Below are 19,882 nucleotides of genomic sequence, written 5' to 3'. Positions count from 1 at the left end.
TTATCTTTCTCTGACTTATTTCACTCAGCATAATAACCTCTAGGTCTATCCATGTCATTGCAAATGGTAGGATTTCATTTTTCTTTTTAGTGGCTGAGTAATATTCAGAATATTTTTAAATGTGTAAAATAGAATACATAGGAGTACAAGGGAAGCTAATTTTACTGAAATGCAATTATACAGATATTTTTAAATACACTTGCCTAGGAATATATGCTTTTTTATTAACACACTAAAAACAAGATGTGGTTATCATAAATACTATAATTTCAAAGTAGATGAGCATAAATGATGTTTCATGACCTGGCAGCTGTAATGTGATATGAGAATAGCTGTGATTCCCGTTGGGAACGGAGTGACTGATGCTGCTATTATTGTGGTCTGCTCCCTCCACTCCTGACGGGAGGAAATGCTAGGTGTCAGAAGTTAGTGAAGATAGAGATGCCATTTCTTTCCCATTCAAGCTTCCAGACCCCTGTATTCTATCTGCAACCTTGTTGGAGGTCTGTGGACCTAGAGTTAAGAATCTCTAAGGGCTTTGCCATTGTCTGCATCCAGGCAGCAGGAGGGGAATGAGAGCTGGGAGACCACACTTTCTTCTTAAAAGCCTTAGCCCGGAAGTGACACATGACTTCCTCTCACGTTCTATTGGTGAGACTGGTCATATGGCCAGGGATTCCGGGAAATGTAGTCCTTCACTTGGTAGCTGCATCCCCAAAACAACTCTTCGCAACTTTATCACACATGGTTTTTGCAATAAAAATACTGAGTTATGTCACATGAAATGAAGTCTTACAAGTAGACTTTATTATACAGAAGCTCATTATATAGAAGCTCAGTGATGTTACCCCATAGGTTTGTCTTCTTTCCCTTTGCTTGGTGCTTGGCGGTGTTTTATCCTTAGACTTGTCACCTCATGGCCCCAAGTTGGCTGCTGCATGTGTCCTCAGACTCCAAGGACCAAAGGGAATGAAAGGCCACCACCAGGGAATGCACCTTGTGCATCTCTCTCTTTCATCAGGAAGCAAAAAATTTTTCCAGAAACTTCCCTAGAAGTCTTCCTTTGCATCTCATTGGCCAGGACTGTCATATGGCCTCTTCGAACTGCAATGGAAACTGGGAACTCAAATGTCTGGGAAGGAGACTAGAACAATCATGATTGGCCGAAATCTCAGGGTGGGCACATTGGTACCTGGCAAAGAAGAAAGGGGCATAGGGTAGGGGAGGCTGCCTCAGGCATCGTCTAGAGTAGGGAGGAGTAGGAGCTGTTGTGAACATTCAGTGAAAGAAAGATTCTTCAAAGTGATGGGCACAGTGGTGATTGGCAGGTACCTGACCCCGCCCACCATGCATCCTTCTCAGCGTTGCTCACCTTGCTCCATGGATGTCTCTTTGCCCATCTGTCTCCCACACTGGGCCGCGAGCTCTGTAGGTCATATCTACTCTTTGTCTCCAGTGTCTAGAACAGGGCCAGGCACACAATAAGTCCTTGGGAAAGTTTTGTCAAATTGATTTGATTCTAACACTGACCTGGGGAAGGGAAGGGAAAGGAAGAGAAATAGCTTGTATGGAACATATATAATATGTGGACGCTCATTTTTTCCACAATTTTTTTTTGAGCTTCTACTCTGTGCCTGGCTCTGTCCTAGACACTGCGGTATCAGCAATGAGCAAAACAGACAAAAATCTCTGCTCTTATAGAACTGGCATTCTGGAGGAGGGAGACAGAAGATAAACAAGTAAATAAAAGTAAATCAGATAGATTTAGATCCAGATGGCAATAAGTCTGGGTAGAAAATAAAGTAGGATAAGGTGATGGAGTGATGGAAGGAGCAACGGTAGAGAGGGTGCTGGGGAAAATACTTATTGTTGAATGAGACCTTGCAGGCTGACAGACGGGAGGTGACCCAGGCCCCGCTCCTCACCCTCTCTGTGCCTCTGTTTTCTCATCTGTACAATGATGATACAATATCTGTTTTCTCATCTGTACAATGATGAGAAAACAGAGGCACAGAGAGGGTGAGGAGCGGGGCCTGGGTTACCGGCAAGGATTTGACAGAGTCAGGCTTTGAACTCAGGTAGTCCAGGTCCAGAGTCACTGCCCTTGACCTCTATGCTTCAGGAAAAAGAAAGCAGCAAGTTTAAGGTCCTGAGGTGGCACTGAGCTTTGGAGGAGCAGGAGACGGTGAGGAGGCCAGAGTGGCAAGGCCTCCGTGTGTAAGGGGGAGGATAAGGGGGAGGAGGTGGGAGGGCTTGGTGGTGGCCAGGTCATGTAGGGCCTGGGAGGACACTTTCTTGAAGCCTGAGTCTCCAGCTCTGGGCAGTGGAGACCAGACTGTACCCAGCATGATGAAGGCTCATGGCTTCCCTCCTACTTCCAGACTATGATTGGCCCTGGGAGCAGCACCTCCCGCTTGCCGTCAGCATCTCCTGCATTCTCATCCTGGTCATCCTTCTGTCCTGTTATTTCAGCATCATCAGGTGAGTCCTGAACCAGTCCATCTGGGGTGTGAAGTAGGTGGGACTCTCCCCTCTCATCTATCAGCCTGCAAGGTCTCGTTCAACAATCAGTATTTATTGAGCAGCTACTACGTGCAAGACATTGAGGCAACAGCTGAAACAAGACCAAGGACCCTGTGCTCCTTGTGGGGAGACAGATGTCAGGTCAACAGATAACCACACTATTTTCCACAGTGATTGATGCACCGAAGGGAATATACCAGGGTGAAAGGGAGAAATGTCCCAGGGTGCTGTTTTAGGTGGAGAGGCTCAGGCAGGCCCCTCTGAGGAGGTGATATTTGAGCTGGGACCTGACCGGGGGAAATGAGCTGGCCAGGGTAGAGCTGGGGGAAAGGCCTTCCTTTGGCAAAGGGAGATGGATCATGCCCAGGGTATGGTCCAGACACTTGGGGGCATGTGGCAATAGACAGAGGCATTTTAGACGATTGCCTTACAGAGTTAGGGCACCTGGGTTTGGATCCTGGCCCGGGCTCTCGGTAGCTACGTCACTGTCAGCCTCGGGTCTCTCCTGTGCGGGTTGGGATATGGTGAGTACATATTGTATCAGTCCTGAAAGCCCTAAGAGAGCCCAGTGGGTTGGGGTGGGGAGGAGTAGAAGGGGCCTGATTTGCAGTGAGTTCGAGACTTAGGAATCATGGTGCCTCAGAGCCTCAGTCCTCCCATCTCTGAAGTGGGACTGGCGAGCCCTACCTCATCATGTAGGTATTAGCAGGGGCTAAGGATTGACATGAACGAGTGTCTTGCACTTTGCTGGGCACACATTACGTGTGCGGGGAATGCAAGTTTACCTCTCCACATCTTGTCACTGGTGCCTCTGAGCCACCCTGGGCTGGTCTTTTTCCCTTCTCTGAACCTCAGTTTCCCCATCGCCTGTCCTTCCCAGAGCCGCTCACTGTGTTCCAGCACTCCAGCCTCCTTGCTGTTCGCTGAACACACCAAATAAGTTCTCTCCGAACCTCTGCACTCGCCGTGTCCCCTACCTGGAGAGCCCATTCCCTGGGCATCGCCACGACTCACTCTTCTTTCACCTTCAGTTGCCACTCAGCAGTCACCGCCTCAGGGAGGCCTTCCTGGATCACATTCTCCATTCCTTTCTATTCTCTTTTCTTCTTTATTTTTATTCATGGCACTTATTGCCATGAATTTTAATGATGTCGTATAATCATTTCTAGTCTGTCTTCCTCTTCTAGAAGGTCAGTTCTGCAAGGGTGGGGCTTTTGTCTGTCTTGTTCACTGTTGTGTCCCTGAGGCCTGGCACAGTGAGTGGTACATAGTAGCTGCTCAATAAAGACATGTCGACTGACCGAGTGGAGTAGGCAGAGGCTAATCTGGGGTGATCTGAAGACCCTCCCGCTCAGAGCTGACACTCCGTGGCTCCAGGTTGACCCAGGAAGAGAGATGGAATCTCTTTCTTCCCTCAGCTTCTCGGGCCATCCCAGGCCTCTCCCTGGCACCTTGCTCTCAGCTGCTCCGTGGAGGGGGTTGTCAGTAGGAAACCCCATCATTCTCTCTCTGCAGCTTGAATCTCTCCTCCTTCCCTGGGGCTTATTCCCACTGAGAACAGTGACGGCGAGCCAGGAACTCTATCCTGGTAGCAGAAGGCTAGCGTGTGAACCTGGCTCTTCTGCTTTCAGCTGTTACTTTACCTCTGGGCCTCAGTCTGCTCATCTGTGAATGGGCTGGCAGGGAACCTGTTCCACGGGGTTCGGGTGAGACAGCCAAAACCAGTCAACATGGGCTCTGACTCCTAATAGGTATTGGCGACTAGGATCATTTTCATGGGAGGAGCATCAACCTGTTAATGATTCAGAGAGCAACACCTTTTCTTTTTTCTTATTCAGGATTAAGAAACAGTGGTGGGACCAAATTCCCAACCCAGCCCACAGCCCCGTCATGGCTATTGTCATCCAGGAGTCTCAGGTAGGAGAGTGGGTTGGTTCGGATGCTTTGGACTACGTGTATCAGGAAATAGAATTCAAGATGTCTGGGATGTTAAGGACATTCATTGGCTTTTGGAATTGTACATGAGAAGTCAGGGAGGTTTCAGGATAGTTTGATTCAGCAGCTCAAAGTGTCATTCGGAGCCCAGAGGCTTCCCCTCCCCTCTGCTTTCATAGCTACTCTTTTAGCCTGAGGTAGGTTCTTCTTGGGTTGGTCTCTCTGTTTTTTCCCTCCCTTGGGAGGAGATGACCTCTGAGGTCATCTGCACGTCATCTCCTGAGGAAGTACCAGGCAGGGCAAGAGGCCAAAAGGAGAGGGAGAGGGGGACATGCTTTTAGTATTTCCCTCTTATGAGCATGAAGCTGCCCCCAAAGCAACCAGCATATCTCTTCTCAGTTCTCACACGCTCTGTTCACCTGTAAGGAGTGGGAAAACTGTGAGACAACCACGTGGCCACCCCGAGCTGGGGTGAGGCCAGCTTCCCCAGTGTGATGGCCATGTGGGTTTTGCCTGAGCAATATCCGAGTTCTCTCGGAAGGAGGGAGTAAGGGATACAGGTCCTGTCCAGAGCAGAAGGTCCCAGTGTCCTCAGTTTTCCAGAGACCCTGTGGCAGGCTCTGCAGTCCCGTGGTGCTGAATCTGAGCCCTGACCCTGCTGCTGACCTGCAGAGTGGACTTGAGCAAGTGGCTTAACTTCTCTGAGCCTCAGTTTCCTCATGTGGGTTTTAGCAGCGTTTACCTAACAGCTAACATTATATGAGCCAATACACATAAAGGGTACGTTATAGGGTCTGGAAGTAGTAAGTGTCATTTATAGGTCAGTTAGCTTTTGCTAGGTAATGAATCATCCCAAAACTTAGACAGTCGAAACAACAGCCATTTCTTTAGCTCTTGCTTCTGCAGGTCTGCAGTTTGAACTTTGCTCAGCAGTGGGGGTGGAAAGATCTTGGGCTGGACTGGGGAGATCTTCTCTGAGCTGGCTTGTCCCCAGTGGCCTCACTCACAGGTCTGGCAGTTGGCTGACTGCCACCTGGGGCAATGGAGGTAACTAAGCCACGCGTCTCTCATCCTCCAGCAGGCTGACCCCGTTGACACAGTGTCACTTCCACCACATTCTATTGGGCAAAGCAAGTCACATGGCCAGGCCAGATTCAAGGGATGAGAGGAGCTGCAGAGTGCTGTGGTCATTTTTGCCATGAGCCAGAGCGACTTATTTTATTTTATTTTTATTTATTATTATTTACACCTATAGCACCTGGTCTTCCTAGGTGGTCTCCCATCCAAGTACTGCCCAATGCTGCTTAGCTTCTAAGATCAGACATTGGGCTTGTTCAGGGTGGCATGGCCATAGACCCAGAGCGACTTAATGTTAGGGGAGTCTCAGTAATTCCCAGGAAACTGTGGCTCAGAGAGCTAAAGGGACCAGATCCGACCTCAGACCTGAGCGACATCAAAGCTTACGGTTTCCTGCAGCAGATGCTTAGTGAGCGTTGCCGTGTGCCGGGCTGGGCTGGAAAGTCTCTCTGCTCTGTCTCAGTGGCCTTCTCTGTGTTTCAGGTGTCACTGTGGGGGAAGCCATCCCGAGGGCAGGAACCAGCCAAGTGCCCGTATGTATATGAACTTAGATCACAGCCTACATGGATGTGGAAGGGGGTGGAGTTGGCGAGGTGGGCCCCATCGCGAGAGTGTCTTCCTTCTCTCCCGTGGCGTTTAGCATGTTTCCCGTGACGTTGGGCTTCAGGGCTGGGAGAGGAGGAGTGGTCTGGGTAGATGGGGTGCTGACTGAGCCCCCTGAGTTTCACTGGGAGTGAAACAGGCCCATGCTGAACCCTCCTAGGAGCGAACAGGCTGGCCTGAGCAAGGCTGGTAGAGGCGACAACCAGGGCAGTGGTTCCAGTTGTTAAAATGCCGACATAATTGCATACTGGTTGGCGAATACCACTGTTCTAAACCCTTGAGTATGCCACCATCACACGGGCCTTCTTAGCTTCTCCCTCAGGGCCTCCTGGGCCTCCCCACAATCCAGTTTATACTTGGCACAGCAGGGGGCTCCAGGACACTACTGGAGCCCTCAGCCATTCTAATTGGTAATTACTTATGCTATGTTTTGATCAGTATTTTAAATACCATCATTCTGGACAAAGACTTTTCCTTACTCAATTGACTGAGTTTGTATTAGGCACCAGGTTACGTGCTGAGCTCCAGAAATCTCAAAGTAAGACACAGACTCTGTCTTCAAGGAGATCCCAGGCCAGTAGTGGGTAGATTGATAGATTATTGATTATAAAGTTAGGAAGCATGTTGGCAATCGGTAGAGCAGGGTGACTTCAAGCTGGGCTTTGAAGGATGAATAGGAGTTTTTCAAGTGGAGAAACTGAACCCTGACCAAACTTTGCATTGATTTTGCAGACACTGGAAGACTTGTCTTACTAAGCTCTTGCCCTGTTTTTTGGAGCATGGCATAGAAAAGGATGACAGTTCCTCCAAGGCTGCCAGAAACGGGCCTCTCCAGGGTCCCGGGAAATCAGCATGGCCCCCTGTGGAGGTCAGCAAGACTGTCCTCTGGCCAGAATGCCCCAGCGTGGTGAAGTGTGTGGAGCTGTTTGAGGCCCAGGTGGAGAGTGAGGAGGAGGAAGAAATGGAGGAAGATAAAGGGGGCTTTTGCCCGTCACCTGAGAGCAGTGGGTGCAGCTTCCAAGAGGGCAGGGAGGACATTGCGGCCCGGCTGACAGAGAGTCTGTTCCTGGACCTTCTTGGGGGTGAGAATGGGGGGTTTTGCCCACAGGGCTTGGGAGAGTCCTGCCTTCTTCCACCTTCAGAAAGCAGAAGCGCTCAGATGCCCCGGGCAGAGTTCCCAAGTGCAGGGTCCCAGGAGACTTTGTTCCAGGACCAGGAGCAGCCTTTTAACCCAGAGTCAAACCCTCCAGCTGCTCTGATGCAGAGCCCTGACCGCCTGGCTTTCACAGAGATGCCCGCTGTTATCGCAGACAACCCCGCTTACCGCAGCTTCAGCAACTTCCTGAGCCAGTCCTCAGGTTCCGGAGAGCTTGACTCAGACCTACTGCTGGTGGAATGCCTGGAGGAAGGGGATCCCAACATCCCCTGTACCCACCAGCTCTCCGAGCCACCCACTGTGCTCCAGCCCAAGCCAGAAACCTGGGAGCAGGTCCTCCGCCAGAGCGTCCTCCAGCACAGGGCAGCTGCAGCCCCCGCCTTGGCCCCAACCAGTGGCTATCGGGAGTTTGCGCACGCAGTGAAGCAGGGCAGTGCCCAGAGCACAGGGGTGGCAGGCTTCAGCCCTTCTGGAGAAGCTGGGTACAAGGCCTTCTCCAGCCTACTTGCCAGCAGTGCCATCTCCTCGGAGACATCTGGGGTTGAGGCCAGCCGTGGGGAGGGGGGCTACCGGCCCTTCCAGAGCCTCTCTTCTGATTGCCCTGAGGCCCCTGCCCCTGTCCCTTTGTTCACCTTTGGACTGGACATGGAGCTACCTCATAGTCCTCAGAACTCAGTTCTCCCAAGCAGCTCCCCAGAGTGCCTCATTCTGGAGCCAGTGGCAAAGGGAGAAGACAGCCAGAAGCCTCCGCTCTCCCTAGAGCAAGCCACAGACCCCCTCAGGGATGATCCGGGCAGTGGCATTGTCTACTCAGCGCTTACCTGCCACCTATGTGGCCACCTGAAGCAGTGTCATGGCCAGGAGGAGCGTGGCAAGGCCCATGTTGTGGCCAGCCCCTGCTGTGGCTGCTGTTGTGGAGATAGGTCCTCACCCCCGCTGAGCCCCCTGAGGAACTCGAACCCTTTGCCAGATGGGGTTCCACCGGAGGCCAGCCTCATTTCAGCTTCCCTGGCACCCATGGGTAGCTCAGAGGAGGGTAAGCTCTCCCTGTTCTTCCAGCCTGCCCACAGCAATGCTCAGAACTCAAGCCAGACCCCCAAAGTGCTGGCCATGCTCTCCACAGGGCCCATATGTATGAGCGCTTCCTAGGTACGGGCCCTCTTGTTGCTGAGGTCTGCAGGTGAGGACTGAGTCTCACCCATGCCTGCCATATGCCACCCCCTGGAAGGCAACCAGGCTGGCACATTTAGAAAAGACTTGGAGAACCGTGGTATGAAGTTATGATGTTCTCTGACACTGGGGCTACAGAGACTGGACCCCCCCGTTCCCAACATTGACCTGGGCTCAGCACATCCCATTGGAGTGGAGTGTGCTGGGCAGCTTGGCTTATGAATGAGCCATTGGCCATTTTATCAGTCCACAGCTTCTCCAGCATACTGTCCCTGTCATGCCCACCCAAGGCACGTTTTGTGCACGTAGTCACCCTGTTACCTATGTCTTGCCCAGTCCTTGGATTAGTTGCTGCCATGTCACTGGATTAGACACTGAGCCTAGAAACCAACCAAGCCAACGGGAATGCCTTGGGAGGCCTTGGGAAACTGAGGTCCTAAAAGAGTGGTTATTTGCCCAGAAGTGCCCATTGATTCAACAGAGCTTCATTATGTTGACACTGGAGACAGGATCTGGGCTGTGGAGGGATGCTTAATAAGCGAGTGAGGATAATAGAGAAGCACATGAAAAATTGTGGTTACTAAGCAGTGACAATTTGCTGTCAGGTTCCTACACCACTGTAAGGCTGGGGGCTCCCGTTAAGCAGGGGATCCCCAGAAAAAGCACATCCAGCTACCTTGGGGCCTGTCTGTGCCCCCATGGACACTGCTGCTGGCAGCCACAGAGAGACCAGAGCGAGAGGTTCACGCCTGTGACCCGGCTGAGCTGGGCATTCCAGACGCCGATGCCGGACGCATTTAGCCTGCATGTTGGCCCAGACCTCAGGCTCAGCAATGCTTGTTTGTGTGCATGTCAAAGATTGTTTTAAACCTGGTATTCGTGTTTGCTGAGGAGGGTGGAATGGGAGGGGGTGGAGTTTTATATAAATAAAGATTCTTTATATAAATATTTTTCTCACTTATTAAACAAACATACTGCCAGGCACTGTTTGAGTGTTTTATCTCAGCTCTTTGAATCTTCCCATCCAGAGGAACCGAGGCCCAAGGCTGAGTAACTTGCTGTCTCTGTTTGGATTCCCCCAAGACAGGATTCAAGTGCAATTAGTTGGTTTAGCAGGCGATTCCGGGAAACCCTGTCTGAGGAAGGGCACAGTGAGGCAGGGAAGGGTAGGAGGCAATAAAGGGTGTTATTGGTGTCAGTATGGGCAGCTGCCACTTCATCCACTGGGGAGCTTTGCAATGCCGTGCATTACATATGCCAGAGGTGTCCCTGCAAAGGTGAGGAGGTGGGTGGTTCGTCCACCAACCCTCATCTGTTATTGGTGGAGGGCGGCTTCCAGGGGTATGCAGCGGCTGCTACTCTTTGCCAAGGTCAGACAGCTAGTTAGTGGCAGGCCTGTAGCTGAACCCAGGCAGTGACCCTGACACCCAGGCTCACTGTCGGTGGTCTGTCTCAACATCCAGGCACACAGTGTGATGGAGTGAGCCTCTGTTGGGCAGGCAGGGGATCTTGAGCTCGTAGGTCTGTGTTCACTCTATTTCTTCAAATAGATGCCCCGTCACACTTGCAAAATGAGGGGCTTGGCTGTTTGAAGTTCTTTCCTGCTCTGTCATTCTACGCAATACACAATGTTGAAGAGCCCATGACCTCACATGCAGCTTGCTGTTTGTTAGAAGTGCCTCCTTTGGGCTGAGCACAAATCTATCCCTTTAGCTGCCTGAATCACCACCTCCCCCCGCCCCACACACAATTTACTGATGGGGAGACAAGGGGCTTGTCAAGGTCAACAGTGAAAGGCAAAGCCTGAACTAGTCCTCTGAACTTTGTGCCTCCCAAGAGCTTTTATAAGAAAATACAATAATTTAAATATAACTAGGGCCAAGCAATATGTTAAGTGCTGTCTATGTCAGCTCTAGTAGGCAGGTTCAATTATTATTCTGATTTTACAGATGAGGAAGCAGGCCCAGAGAGGTTGAGGTTTAGCTTAGGGCTACATAGCCAGGAAGTCCTGGAGTCAGGATTTGAACCCAGGTCCGACCACAGAGCTCCCAGCTATCATGGAATGCACAGTATGGCACCCACTTGAATATTAGTTCTAATCCTCTTTGCCTGAGCATTGTCAGAAAAAATCATATTTAGAAATTAAGCAGCAAACAGAGAAAATACATTTTTGTGAGTGGTGGAGAGGCAGTTGGGTTGGAAGTCCAACTGAATTGAGGCCTGAGTCATTGTTGTCTCCCTAGGATCTTATTTATGAGTTGACCCGAGTTGACAGCTGAGGCTCATATTAAAGAACTGGCTGGGCTTGGGGAAACTAGAATGAAGAACTAGACAGAGACACCTCCCACTAGCCTCCCAGGCTCAGGGAAGCTGGACAAAGCCTCTGTTCTTGCTTTCCCGACCCCTTTCTTCAGCTTAACACAAAGAAGAAGGAAACAGAAAAACAGCTGGAAAGCCACATACCCCACTGATATTTACTGAGCACCTACTATGCCAGGCACTGTGAGGGGTGCTGAGGAAACAGACGAGGTCCCTTCCTGGATCTTTCAGTTCAGTGGGGGAGACAGACATTAAACAGATAAAAGGAAAAATTGCAAACGCTGATGGGTACCACAAAGAAAATAGGGGTCTGAGACACGGGGAGCTAATGGGAGTAAAGACTTCCCTTAAAGACGGGAGGTGACTTGAGTCCTCAGTGACTGGAAGAAGCCAGGAGAGACTGTGGGAAGAGCATTTTGGGCAGAGGGTAGAGCAAGTCCAAAGGCTCCGAGGCACAAGGAGTTTGGCATGTTCGCAGTACAGGAAGATCAGCTATAGCGCAGTGAGCCAGGGACAGTAATGGGAGGTGAGGGCAGGAATAATAGGGGCTGGAGTGAGGAATTTAAATTTTGGGTTAAATACACATTAGCCCCATCCACTGAGAAACATGGTCCAACAGATACCAGTTTCTCTTCCATCTCCCTAACCCTCAAACGTAACCTGCCTATAAGCGGGAGCCGATGAGAGGAAAGGGAATCACTGGAAGTGTTCCTCCAGTAGGACTCCCTCTCTCATCGCACACTGGAAAACGAAGGTTCCTCCTGACACCAGCGACTGGAGTGGTTAAAGTCCTCATTGCTGATATTCTCACCCAGGAGTGAAGTCTCTCCCATCAGGAATGAGTTGATCTGCAGGGAGGAATGGCTGGTTGCCAGGGCCTTTCTTGAAATTTTTTCTAAGAGTCTTTTAAAAATCCCCTTAAAATCTGGTCCTTGGTCTCCCAGACACTGGTGTCCAAATTAGGCCTGGAACCCCAAGGGTCTTTGGGGCGTGAAGCCCTAGACCCCTTCTCTGCTATGTCTCCTTGATCCTGTCTGTGCCTTTATTTTCTCATTTGTGAAATAGGAAGCATAATAAGATCTGGATTGTGGGGTTGTCCTGAAGATAGTCTCCAGTATCATGCTCATCAGCTCCTGGGTTTACTCTAACCTGGCTAAGGCACGGAAGACAAGAGTGAAAACTTACAAACAACTTAGACATCTAGACTCCTCAGCTCTAGCGACTGCTCTGGGCTTCCTCTACACCTGCCTGTAAGACTCCCATGGCTTCTGCTGCCCTTCATTAATCCTGACATGGGACCCCTTGCCAGCCTGGGCCCTCCCTGGCCCCTGTACCCTCCGGCTAGTGCCTACTCCTTTCTCAGTCAGGACTTTCCCACACTAACTAGGCCTGGCGATTCCCTCCGTTCAAATACTGAGTAATTACCCCGGAGAGACAATTGTTAAAAGTAAAATTCTCAAATTATGAGCACAGATCAAAATTTTTAGATTTGCAGGAAGGGAGTCATCCCCAAAGAGAAAGAACATCGGTTCAAAGAACAATCTAAGGAAGGGCTTTTATAGCAAGACAAATGTCTAGGACATGCTGTCCAACAGAACGTTTTACTATGATGGAAACATCACGCTGTCCACAGTGGCCCCTAGCTGCCTGTGACTATTAAGCACTTGAAATGTGGCTAGTATGATTGAAGAAGTGACTTTTAAATTGTATTAATTAATCTTTAATTTTAAATAGCCACATGTGGCTGGTGATTACAGTATTGGACAGAGCACATCTAGTAGATCATCTTAGTCCATCGTACAACTTAATTGCCTCAGCGTGGAGGTGATAGGGAAAGATCTAGAACGATGAAGGAAGAGAGAAGAGGAACAACAGCACCGCACTAAATGTTTGCCCCAAGAGCCATGAGGGGCGGGGTCTAGTGGCTCAGGTGGGCCCGACTCAGGCCCAAACCCCGCGGGAGCTCTAAGTGGGCGGGGGGGTGTGGGCAGAGCCAGACGCAAGCTGCGGACTTTCCCAGCGCGCCCGCGGAGGCTGGACCTGAGGTGCAGGTGCCCCCAGCGCCGAGGGGGGCGGGGCGTGGCCCTGGGCCTCTCAAGAAGGCCTTAGCAGACCCCCCAGGAGACCTCCAGAGTCATTGATTTCAGTGTCCCCCTGTCCCAACCCCGCGCACCCCCAACTTCGGTTTTACAAAGGTTTGTCTTGGGGGAGGGCGTTGGTGGGTGGGGGAGCGTCTGCTTTAGTTCTTTGTTTTTAAACAAAATCCCTACTTACTGCTTTTTTCCCTGATTACTAAATCGGCACGTGCCAGCCATTTCTGATTCAGAGAAAACCTAAAGGTATAAATAGGAAAGTGAAAACCACCGGAAATCCCATCCCCCGCCCCAGCACCTGGCACCATGTGGGCGGTCACAAATGAATGTTTGTTTCCGAAGATGTATCTGTCTCCATTAACATCCTGTTGAATAAACCTTTCTGATATTATTTTCCTACGAAAGTTATTAATTAAAAAAACAACAACAACCAAAAAACAAAAACCCAGCAAGAGGTTTTTGAGCCCCTACTGCAGGGAAGCATGACCTCACTGGCTTCTCGCAGCAGCCTGGAGACCTGGAGACCGCTGTGTGGGACGGACGTTCCTATGATGCACCCTGACCCCAACCACTCCTCCGTATTCCTACACCCCTTTTACAGGTGAGAGCACTGAGACTCAGCGAAGCGAGGGCTCTGCCCTCATCCTGCTTCTGTCTGCACTTGCCTTTGCCAGTGGAGCTGTGTGACCTCAGGCAAGGTACTTGACCACTCTGGGTCTCAGTTTCCTCCCTGATCAAAAACGGGTAAGAGAGGTTGGTACCCTGCAGCCCACAGCGGTGGGTTGAGGAGCAGATGTCATGGTGGGTGAAGCCAGTGGTGCCAGCCGCTTGTATAATTAATTTGCTTAAGACACCTGACAATAGCAGGACGGTGCCAGTTCTTCCTCAAAATCTCACCCTTTTCCATGATGTCTATTGACAAGCTGGCCGGTGGAGAGGTGGACAGTATCAGATTGGCTGGAGGCCAGCTCCTTGGTCCCTACTGCCCCCTAGTGGCCCACTCCTTCCCAGCACCGGAGGAGGAGAATAAGAGGAGAGACAGAGATGTGGAAACAACCAAACTTCTGATCCCAGCTCCAGGTTGACACTGACTCCAATCACAGAATGACCTCTGACTCAAGCTGTAGGCTGATTCCTGACCCACGCTGTGGACCTACTTGTGCTCCTGGCTGCAGATTGACCCAGGCACATGCTGACCCCTAGCCCTGGCCACAGACTAATTTTTGACCCCAGCCACAGACTGATCTCTGATTGTGGCCACCCAGATCCCTCCCTCCTATATTGACACCTCACCTCATCCGGGAACTGGCATTTCCTGGTTTCCTGCTGGTAAATTCAGCTTGAGTTGGTCAACGTATCTGGTGTGTCTGTTCTTCCTCTCTGCCATGGAACCTCAGGGCAAGCTGACAGTTCTCCTTTCTAACCAGAGAGAGCAGCATAAGGAGAAGCCCTTTTGCCACCTTCCTTCTTTTTTGGTGGTTTGGCAACCATCTTGTGATCATGAGGGAACAAGCCTGTAGCTGAGAGACAGTGTTCTGAATATGGCAGAATGGAAAAAGAGCCTGGGTCCTTGATTACATCACCAAGTGATCATCTTGAACTCTGGGTTCTTAAGTAAATCGTAAATCTGCTTTTGTTGAAACCACTGTGGAGTTGCTTTTGCAGCCATAAAACAGCTTTGAAGATTGTAATCGGTGGAGTATTGGACCCCCAAAGATGTCCACATCCTAATCCCTGGAAACTGTGCACGTGTCATGTTATATTGCAAGGGAGAATTGAGGTTGCAGGTGGGATCGAGATCGCTGATCAGCTGATCTTGCAGTGGAGAGATTATCTGGATGGGCCCAATATAATCAGGAGAAGGTCCTTATAAGTGGAAGAGGGGCACAGGACAACTAGTGTCAGGGGTTGAAGACACTATGCTGCTGGCTTTGAAGACGGAAGGAGAAGCCATGAGCCATAGAATCTGGAAAAGACTCTGCTACAGTCTCCAGAAGGAACGCAGGCCTGCTTATGCTTTGGTTTTCAGCCCAGTGACACCAAGTTCCGACTTCTGACCTCCAGAACTGTACGATGATACATTTTCGTGCCTCAAGTTATTAAATTTATTGCAACCTGTTACAGCAGCAATAGACTAAGACTCAAATACTTTCGTGCATCTGACTTCTTTTTTTTAAGCCCCTTCCCCACGTCACTGTCTGTGTCCTCATTATCGACACTCAGTCTCCACTTCCAGAGGATTCTGTCCAATGCCCGCCCACTGCCTCCGTCCATCAGCATCCATCATCTCATAAAAGTGAATGTGGGGCAGGGCCGGCTTCATGGACATGCCAGCCGTGCAGTAGCACAGTGCAGTAGTGCTTGGAATTTTAAGCTCAGAGGTCCCTGTCTCAAAATGCTTAATAACTTTATCTTTAGATTTGTGTTTTGTAAGAGAAGTTCAGTTGGACAATGGAGCATGCACCAAGGGCTCGCAGCCTCTGTTCACATGTAGTCCCCCCTCTCGCCACCTGCCTGCTTCCCTGGGACAAGTTCTAGGCCATCTGCTCCTATACTTCATGGCACTCCGGACCCCAATCCACCTCCCCCTTCCCACTCCCACCCAGCAACCGTGCTGCCTTTAGCCCCCGGAGGGGCCCAGGCTCAGGCACAAGGGAGGGTCGAGGTCAGATGCTCACCTCATAAGATCTTGGGCTGGAGCATGGTGCTGGTCATTCCTGCCTCAGGTGTCTGCCGGGTGGCCAGAGGCCACAACTCAGCCGCATCAGCAAGTGAAGCCTGTTGCTCACACCTCATCTGGGTACCGAGTCACCATTTTTAATTCTTAGTACCTTTTGAACAAGAAGGCTTGAATTTTTATTTTGCACTGAGCCTCTCAAATTGTGTAGCTATTTCTTTTCTACATAGTTGACCTGCCGCTCCCTCTGGACCCCCAAACACCTTCACCCTGCTGTGGTTCAGTTTTTTTCCATCGTTGCGGTAATATGTTCAGGTCCCTTTCATCTGCAAACAGCCAAAGGTTCTTTCCACCCCACTTCCTACTTTCCCCGCCACCTTCTTTCCCTCCCCAGACATGGTTATCAAGAGCTATCTCCTCTCTGTCTCTACTTCCTCCCTGCACACCCACTCCTCAACCCTCCGTGCAGAACCTTTGTGCACTTCTGCCATGAAACCACTTTCACTGACAGCAGCAGCCAAGTCCAGGTCTGTTTTAATACACATCTTTCTGCAGCACTAGCCTCTCCCTCATTCTTGAAACTGCACCGAGTAGCTCTCCTGCTCCTGGCTGCTTGCTCGTGCTCAGGCTCCCTTCTTGGGGTCTTCTCCTCTGCCCTCCCTCGGGGCCCATCTCAGGCACCAGACACATGCACATGACTTCCCCTCCCTCCATGGGAAATCTCACCTGTTTCTACTGTTTCCATAGAGTTAACTACAACCTTTACTAAATCTAGACTGCAGGTTCACGAGGCAGGAACTGTTGCCTGGCATAGAGGGTGCTCAATAAACATTTGTTGAATGAGCGATGTCTTCTAAATAGATCTCCCCAGCCTAGATCCCCAGCCGGAACTTCAGACCCGTATATCCATCTCGAATTTCATACCTCCCACCCAGAAATTTCACATGTCCTTCCTAGTGTGCGCCACTATCTGATGTGACATATACGATGAGATATTGTATATTATTAAGTCCTTTATTTTTATTAATTTTTAATCAGATCTCCCATGCCTCTCTCCTAGAAGGTAGACTCCGGGAGACAGAGATTTTTGTTTGGTTGGTTCACTGCTGTATCCCAGTGCCTTAGAACAGAGTGTGGTACACAGTAGGTGCTCAATAAATACTTTCTGAACAGATGAATGGTTCTCCGTATGGACGTCCCCACACCTCGGACCTAGTATATCCAAAACTGAGCCCTCCATGTCTTCCCCACACCTCCTCCTCCTAGGTCCTGGTCTTAATTACTAAAGCTAGAGAGTGGGCATCACCCCAGTCTGCCCACCCCCTCCTTCCCTCCCTCCCTAAGGAGATTCAGGTGAGAACAGTCTGTCCTTATCTGCAACAACTCTGTTTGAACAAGTCAGGCTCCTCATTTTTATCACCTGGAATTATGCAAATAACTTCTTTCTTCTCAAACACTCTCCCTACTATGACCAGAGCTATTTTTCTGATCGTGTTCCTTCCCTGCTCGCAGAGCCTCCTGGCTCCCAGTAGCCTAAAGTGTGGGACACCTGCCCCTGAGGTCCCTAAGATGACTTTAGGTAGCACATGGGTGTGGCGAATAAGGGCATGTGTGTACAAGGGCATCCAACCAAGACAGCCATTCCTTCTTCGATTCTCGTTCTCTTCTTCTGACTAGCCTTCCACAGGCCGTACTGCGTTGAGCTAGAATTTCATAACTCAGTTTTGGTTTCATTGTTTTTGTTTTATGGTTCCCTTCTAGGTATGAATTCTGGTTGTCCATTCGTGATGATGACAATGTTTCTTTTTAAGATAAAATCATTCAAAGAAAACAAGTCAATATGAAGAAAACGTTTAAGTAAATAATGATGGAGAAAAAACGTAAATATGGAAGGAATCACTTACGACAGTGCTCGTGAGGGATGAAGGTTTGGGAGACACCGGTCTACAGAGCAGAGTCCAAACCCTTTTGTGACCTGACTCCTGGCTCCCTCCCTTCTCATTTCCTCAGCCATTCTACTCCTTGGACACCATGACTTGCTATCCCTAGAATCTATAACCCGACCACCCTTAGACACTGTGACCTGTCACTTCTAGACATCATGACCTGCTCCCCCACTGTGACCTATCACCCCTAGACACTGTGACCTGTCACCCCTGGAATCCATGACCTAGTGTAGTATCGTGATTTATAATAAGAAATATATATTTGGTCTTTGCCCCAGTTCTTGGCACAGAGCTCCTAAAACTGGGAATTTCCTAAGCGATGAGAACCTTCAGTGTCTTTTGTTCATAAGGTGACCTTTGGGAAGCCCCTCTGTCACCTAAGAACAGAGGCTGGTCGCCAGGGGAACCAACCATGTGATTCGAGGGAAACTGTCAGTCCTACCCCTCGACTTCTGGGGAGGGGTGAGGGACGAAAGATTGAGTTCAAGCACCAAGAGCCAATGATTTAATCTATCATGCATACATAGTAAAGCCTCTATAAAGACCCAAACGACAGGGTTTGGGGGACTTCCAGGTGGGTGAACATGTGGAGGTGCTGGGAGATTGGCAAGCCCTGGAGAGGGCATGGAAGCTCTGAGCTCCTTCCCACGTACCTTATCCTGTGCATCTTTTCCATCAGGCTGTTCCTGAGCTATATCTTTTCATAATAAACCAGTGATGTAGAAAGTGAATGTTTCTCTGAGTTTGTGAGCTGCTCTAGCAAATTAATTTAACATCAGGAGGGGGTTGTTGGAACCCTCTATCTTTTGCTAGTTAGTCAGAAGCACAGGTGACAACCTGGACTTGCGATTGGACTTGCAATTGCTGTCCGAAGTGTAGGGGGAGGACACTCGTAGGACTGACCCCTCTACCTGTGGGATCTGAGTCTATCTCCAGGTAGACAGTGTCAGAATTGAGTTAATTGCTTGGTGATGTGGAAACACACACATTGGATTTGATGTCAGAATCGTTCCTGGGTACCCTTAGACACCATGACCTGGCCGTTCTTGAGATGTCATGACCTGTGGCCCCTAGATACCATGACCTGTCACCCCTAGGCACCATGACCTGGCCACGGTACCCAGACAACACTACACATTTGTAAACCTTCAAGCCTTCACTCATGCCCTTCCCTCTACCATCAGACACCTCCACCCGCATGCAGAGGGACTCTGGTTATGTCTACCCAGCATCTACTTCTTTGTCTTTTAATAACAACACTTGGTCTTCCTGGGAGACACTCTCTCCTTACTCTTAGTTCACGCTGTTTCCATGGAACTGAACTGACTCTCAGCTTTCCAATAAGATGCATGACTCAGGCTTGGCCAATCAGACGTTTCTTCCCCCATTTATACTGTGGTTGGTTTAGGGACAGGCATGTGATTAAAACTGACCAACGAGAGCCTTTCCTGGTATGATAATTGAAAATATTGGGAAAAAGGTCTTTCTTTCCTTTGGGCTTCCTAAGCTGGTAGGTTATAAGCCTGGACTTCTGAGAGCCAGTTATTTATTTATTTATTTATTCATTCATTCATTCATTCATTCATTCATTCATTCATTCATTCATTTAATTTTGTTTTGCCACCATTGAGTCTCACTCAGCCTGTATGAGAATGAAGCCAACGCAGAAGAAAGCAAATCCCAGAGGGAGAGTCTTTCAAATCTGAAAAAAATAATTTGAACACCTCGATCCATGCATGACTGAAACTATATTCTTTAATTTAAAAAAGTTTGTTTTTTTTTTTAATGAGCCAGTAAACCCACTTTAAAGAGCTAGTTTTGTCACTCACAACTACAAAGCTCCTGGCTGAAACAAGTTATTATTTTTTTTATTGAGATAGAATTCATATAACATGACATTTTCCATTTTAATCATTTAAGAATATAAAATTTAGTGGGTTTTAGTATATTCCAAATGTTGTATTCCCATCACCACTATCTAACTTCATTACCACCCGCCACCACCCTTGCAAAAATACCCTTAACCCATCAGCAGTCCCCTGCGATTCCCCCTCCCCCCATGTAACCACTAATGAAACATCTTTTAAGACCTAGTTACAGTAAGCATCTCTCTCTGAACCTTTCTCTCGACACAGGGCAGAATTGTTCTCTCGTTCGGGTACATCTCTTTATTATCACTTATTGTAGCATTCAGTTTTATTTTTTGTTTTTAATAATGGAATAATTTGAACATACATGAAGTCACTACCCCTGTGTCTCTCCTACTAGCCTCCTTGAGAGTAAGGACTATAATCCATTTCTTCTTGTGTTTCCCAGCCCCAGCCCAGGGCCTGGTTCAAACATAACAAAACAAAACAAAAATTGAACAAGGGCTCACTCCCAG

The 19,882-nt window shown here is 49.3% G+C and overlaps 1 protein-coding gene across 1 annotated transcript in view; it reads left to right on the top strand.

Annotated features, from left to right (window-relative positions):
- The window catches only part of IL4R (interleukin 4 receptor), a 40,122-nt gene extending 30,714 nt beyond the window's left edge, over positions 1–9,408 (top strand). The window contains exons 7-11 of the mRNA XM_011376977.2: positions 2,123–2,135; positions 2,382–2,481; positions 4,362–4,440; positions 6,019–6,068; positions 6,871–9,408. Of these exons, the coding sequence (XP_011375279.1) occupies positions 2,123–2,135; positions 2,382–2,481; positions 4,362–4,440; positions 6,019–6,068; positions 6,871–8,443 (1,815 nt within the window). The 3' untranslated portion in view covers positions 8,444–9,408. The remainder of the gene's footprint in view (positions 1–2,122; positions 2,136–2,381; positions 2,482–4,361; positions 4,441–6,018; positions 6,069–6,870) is intronic.
- The last annotated feature ends 10,474 nt before the right edge of the window (positions 9,409–19,882 follow it).

The sequence above is a fragment of the Pteropus vampyrus genome, unplaced genomic scaffold, assembly GCF_000151845.1.
Source record: "Pteropus vampyrus isolate Shadow unplaced genomic scaffold, Pvam_2.0 Scaffold303, whole genome shotgun sequence".
NCBI lineage: Eukaryota > Metazoa > Chordata > Mammalia > Chiroptera > Pteropodidae > Pteropus > Pteropus vampyrus.
This window is presented reverse-complemented; position numbering and strand designations above follow the sequence as displayed.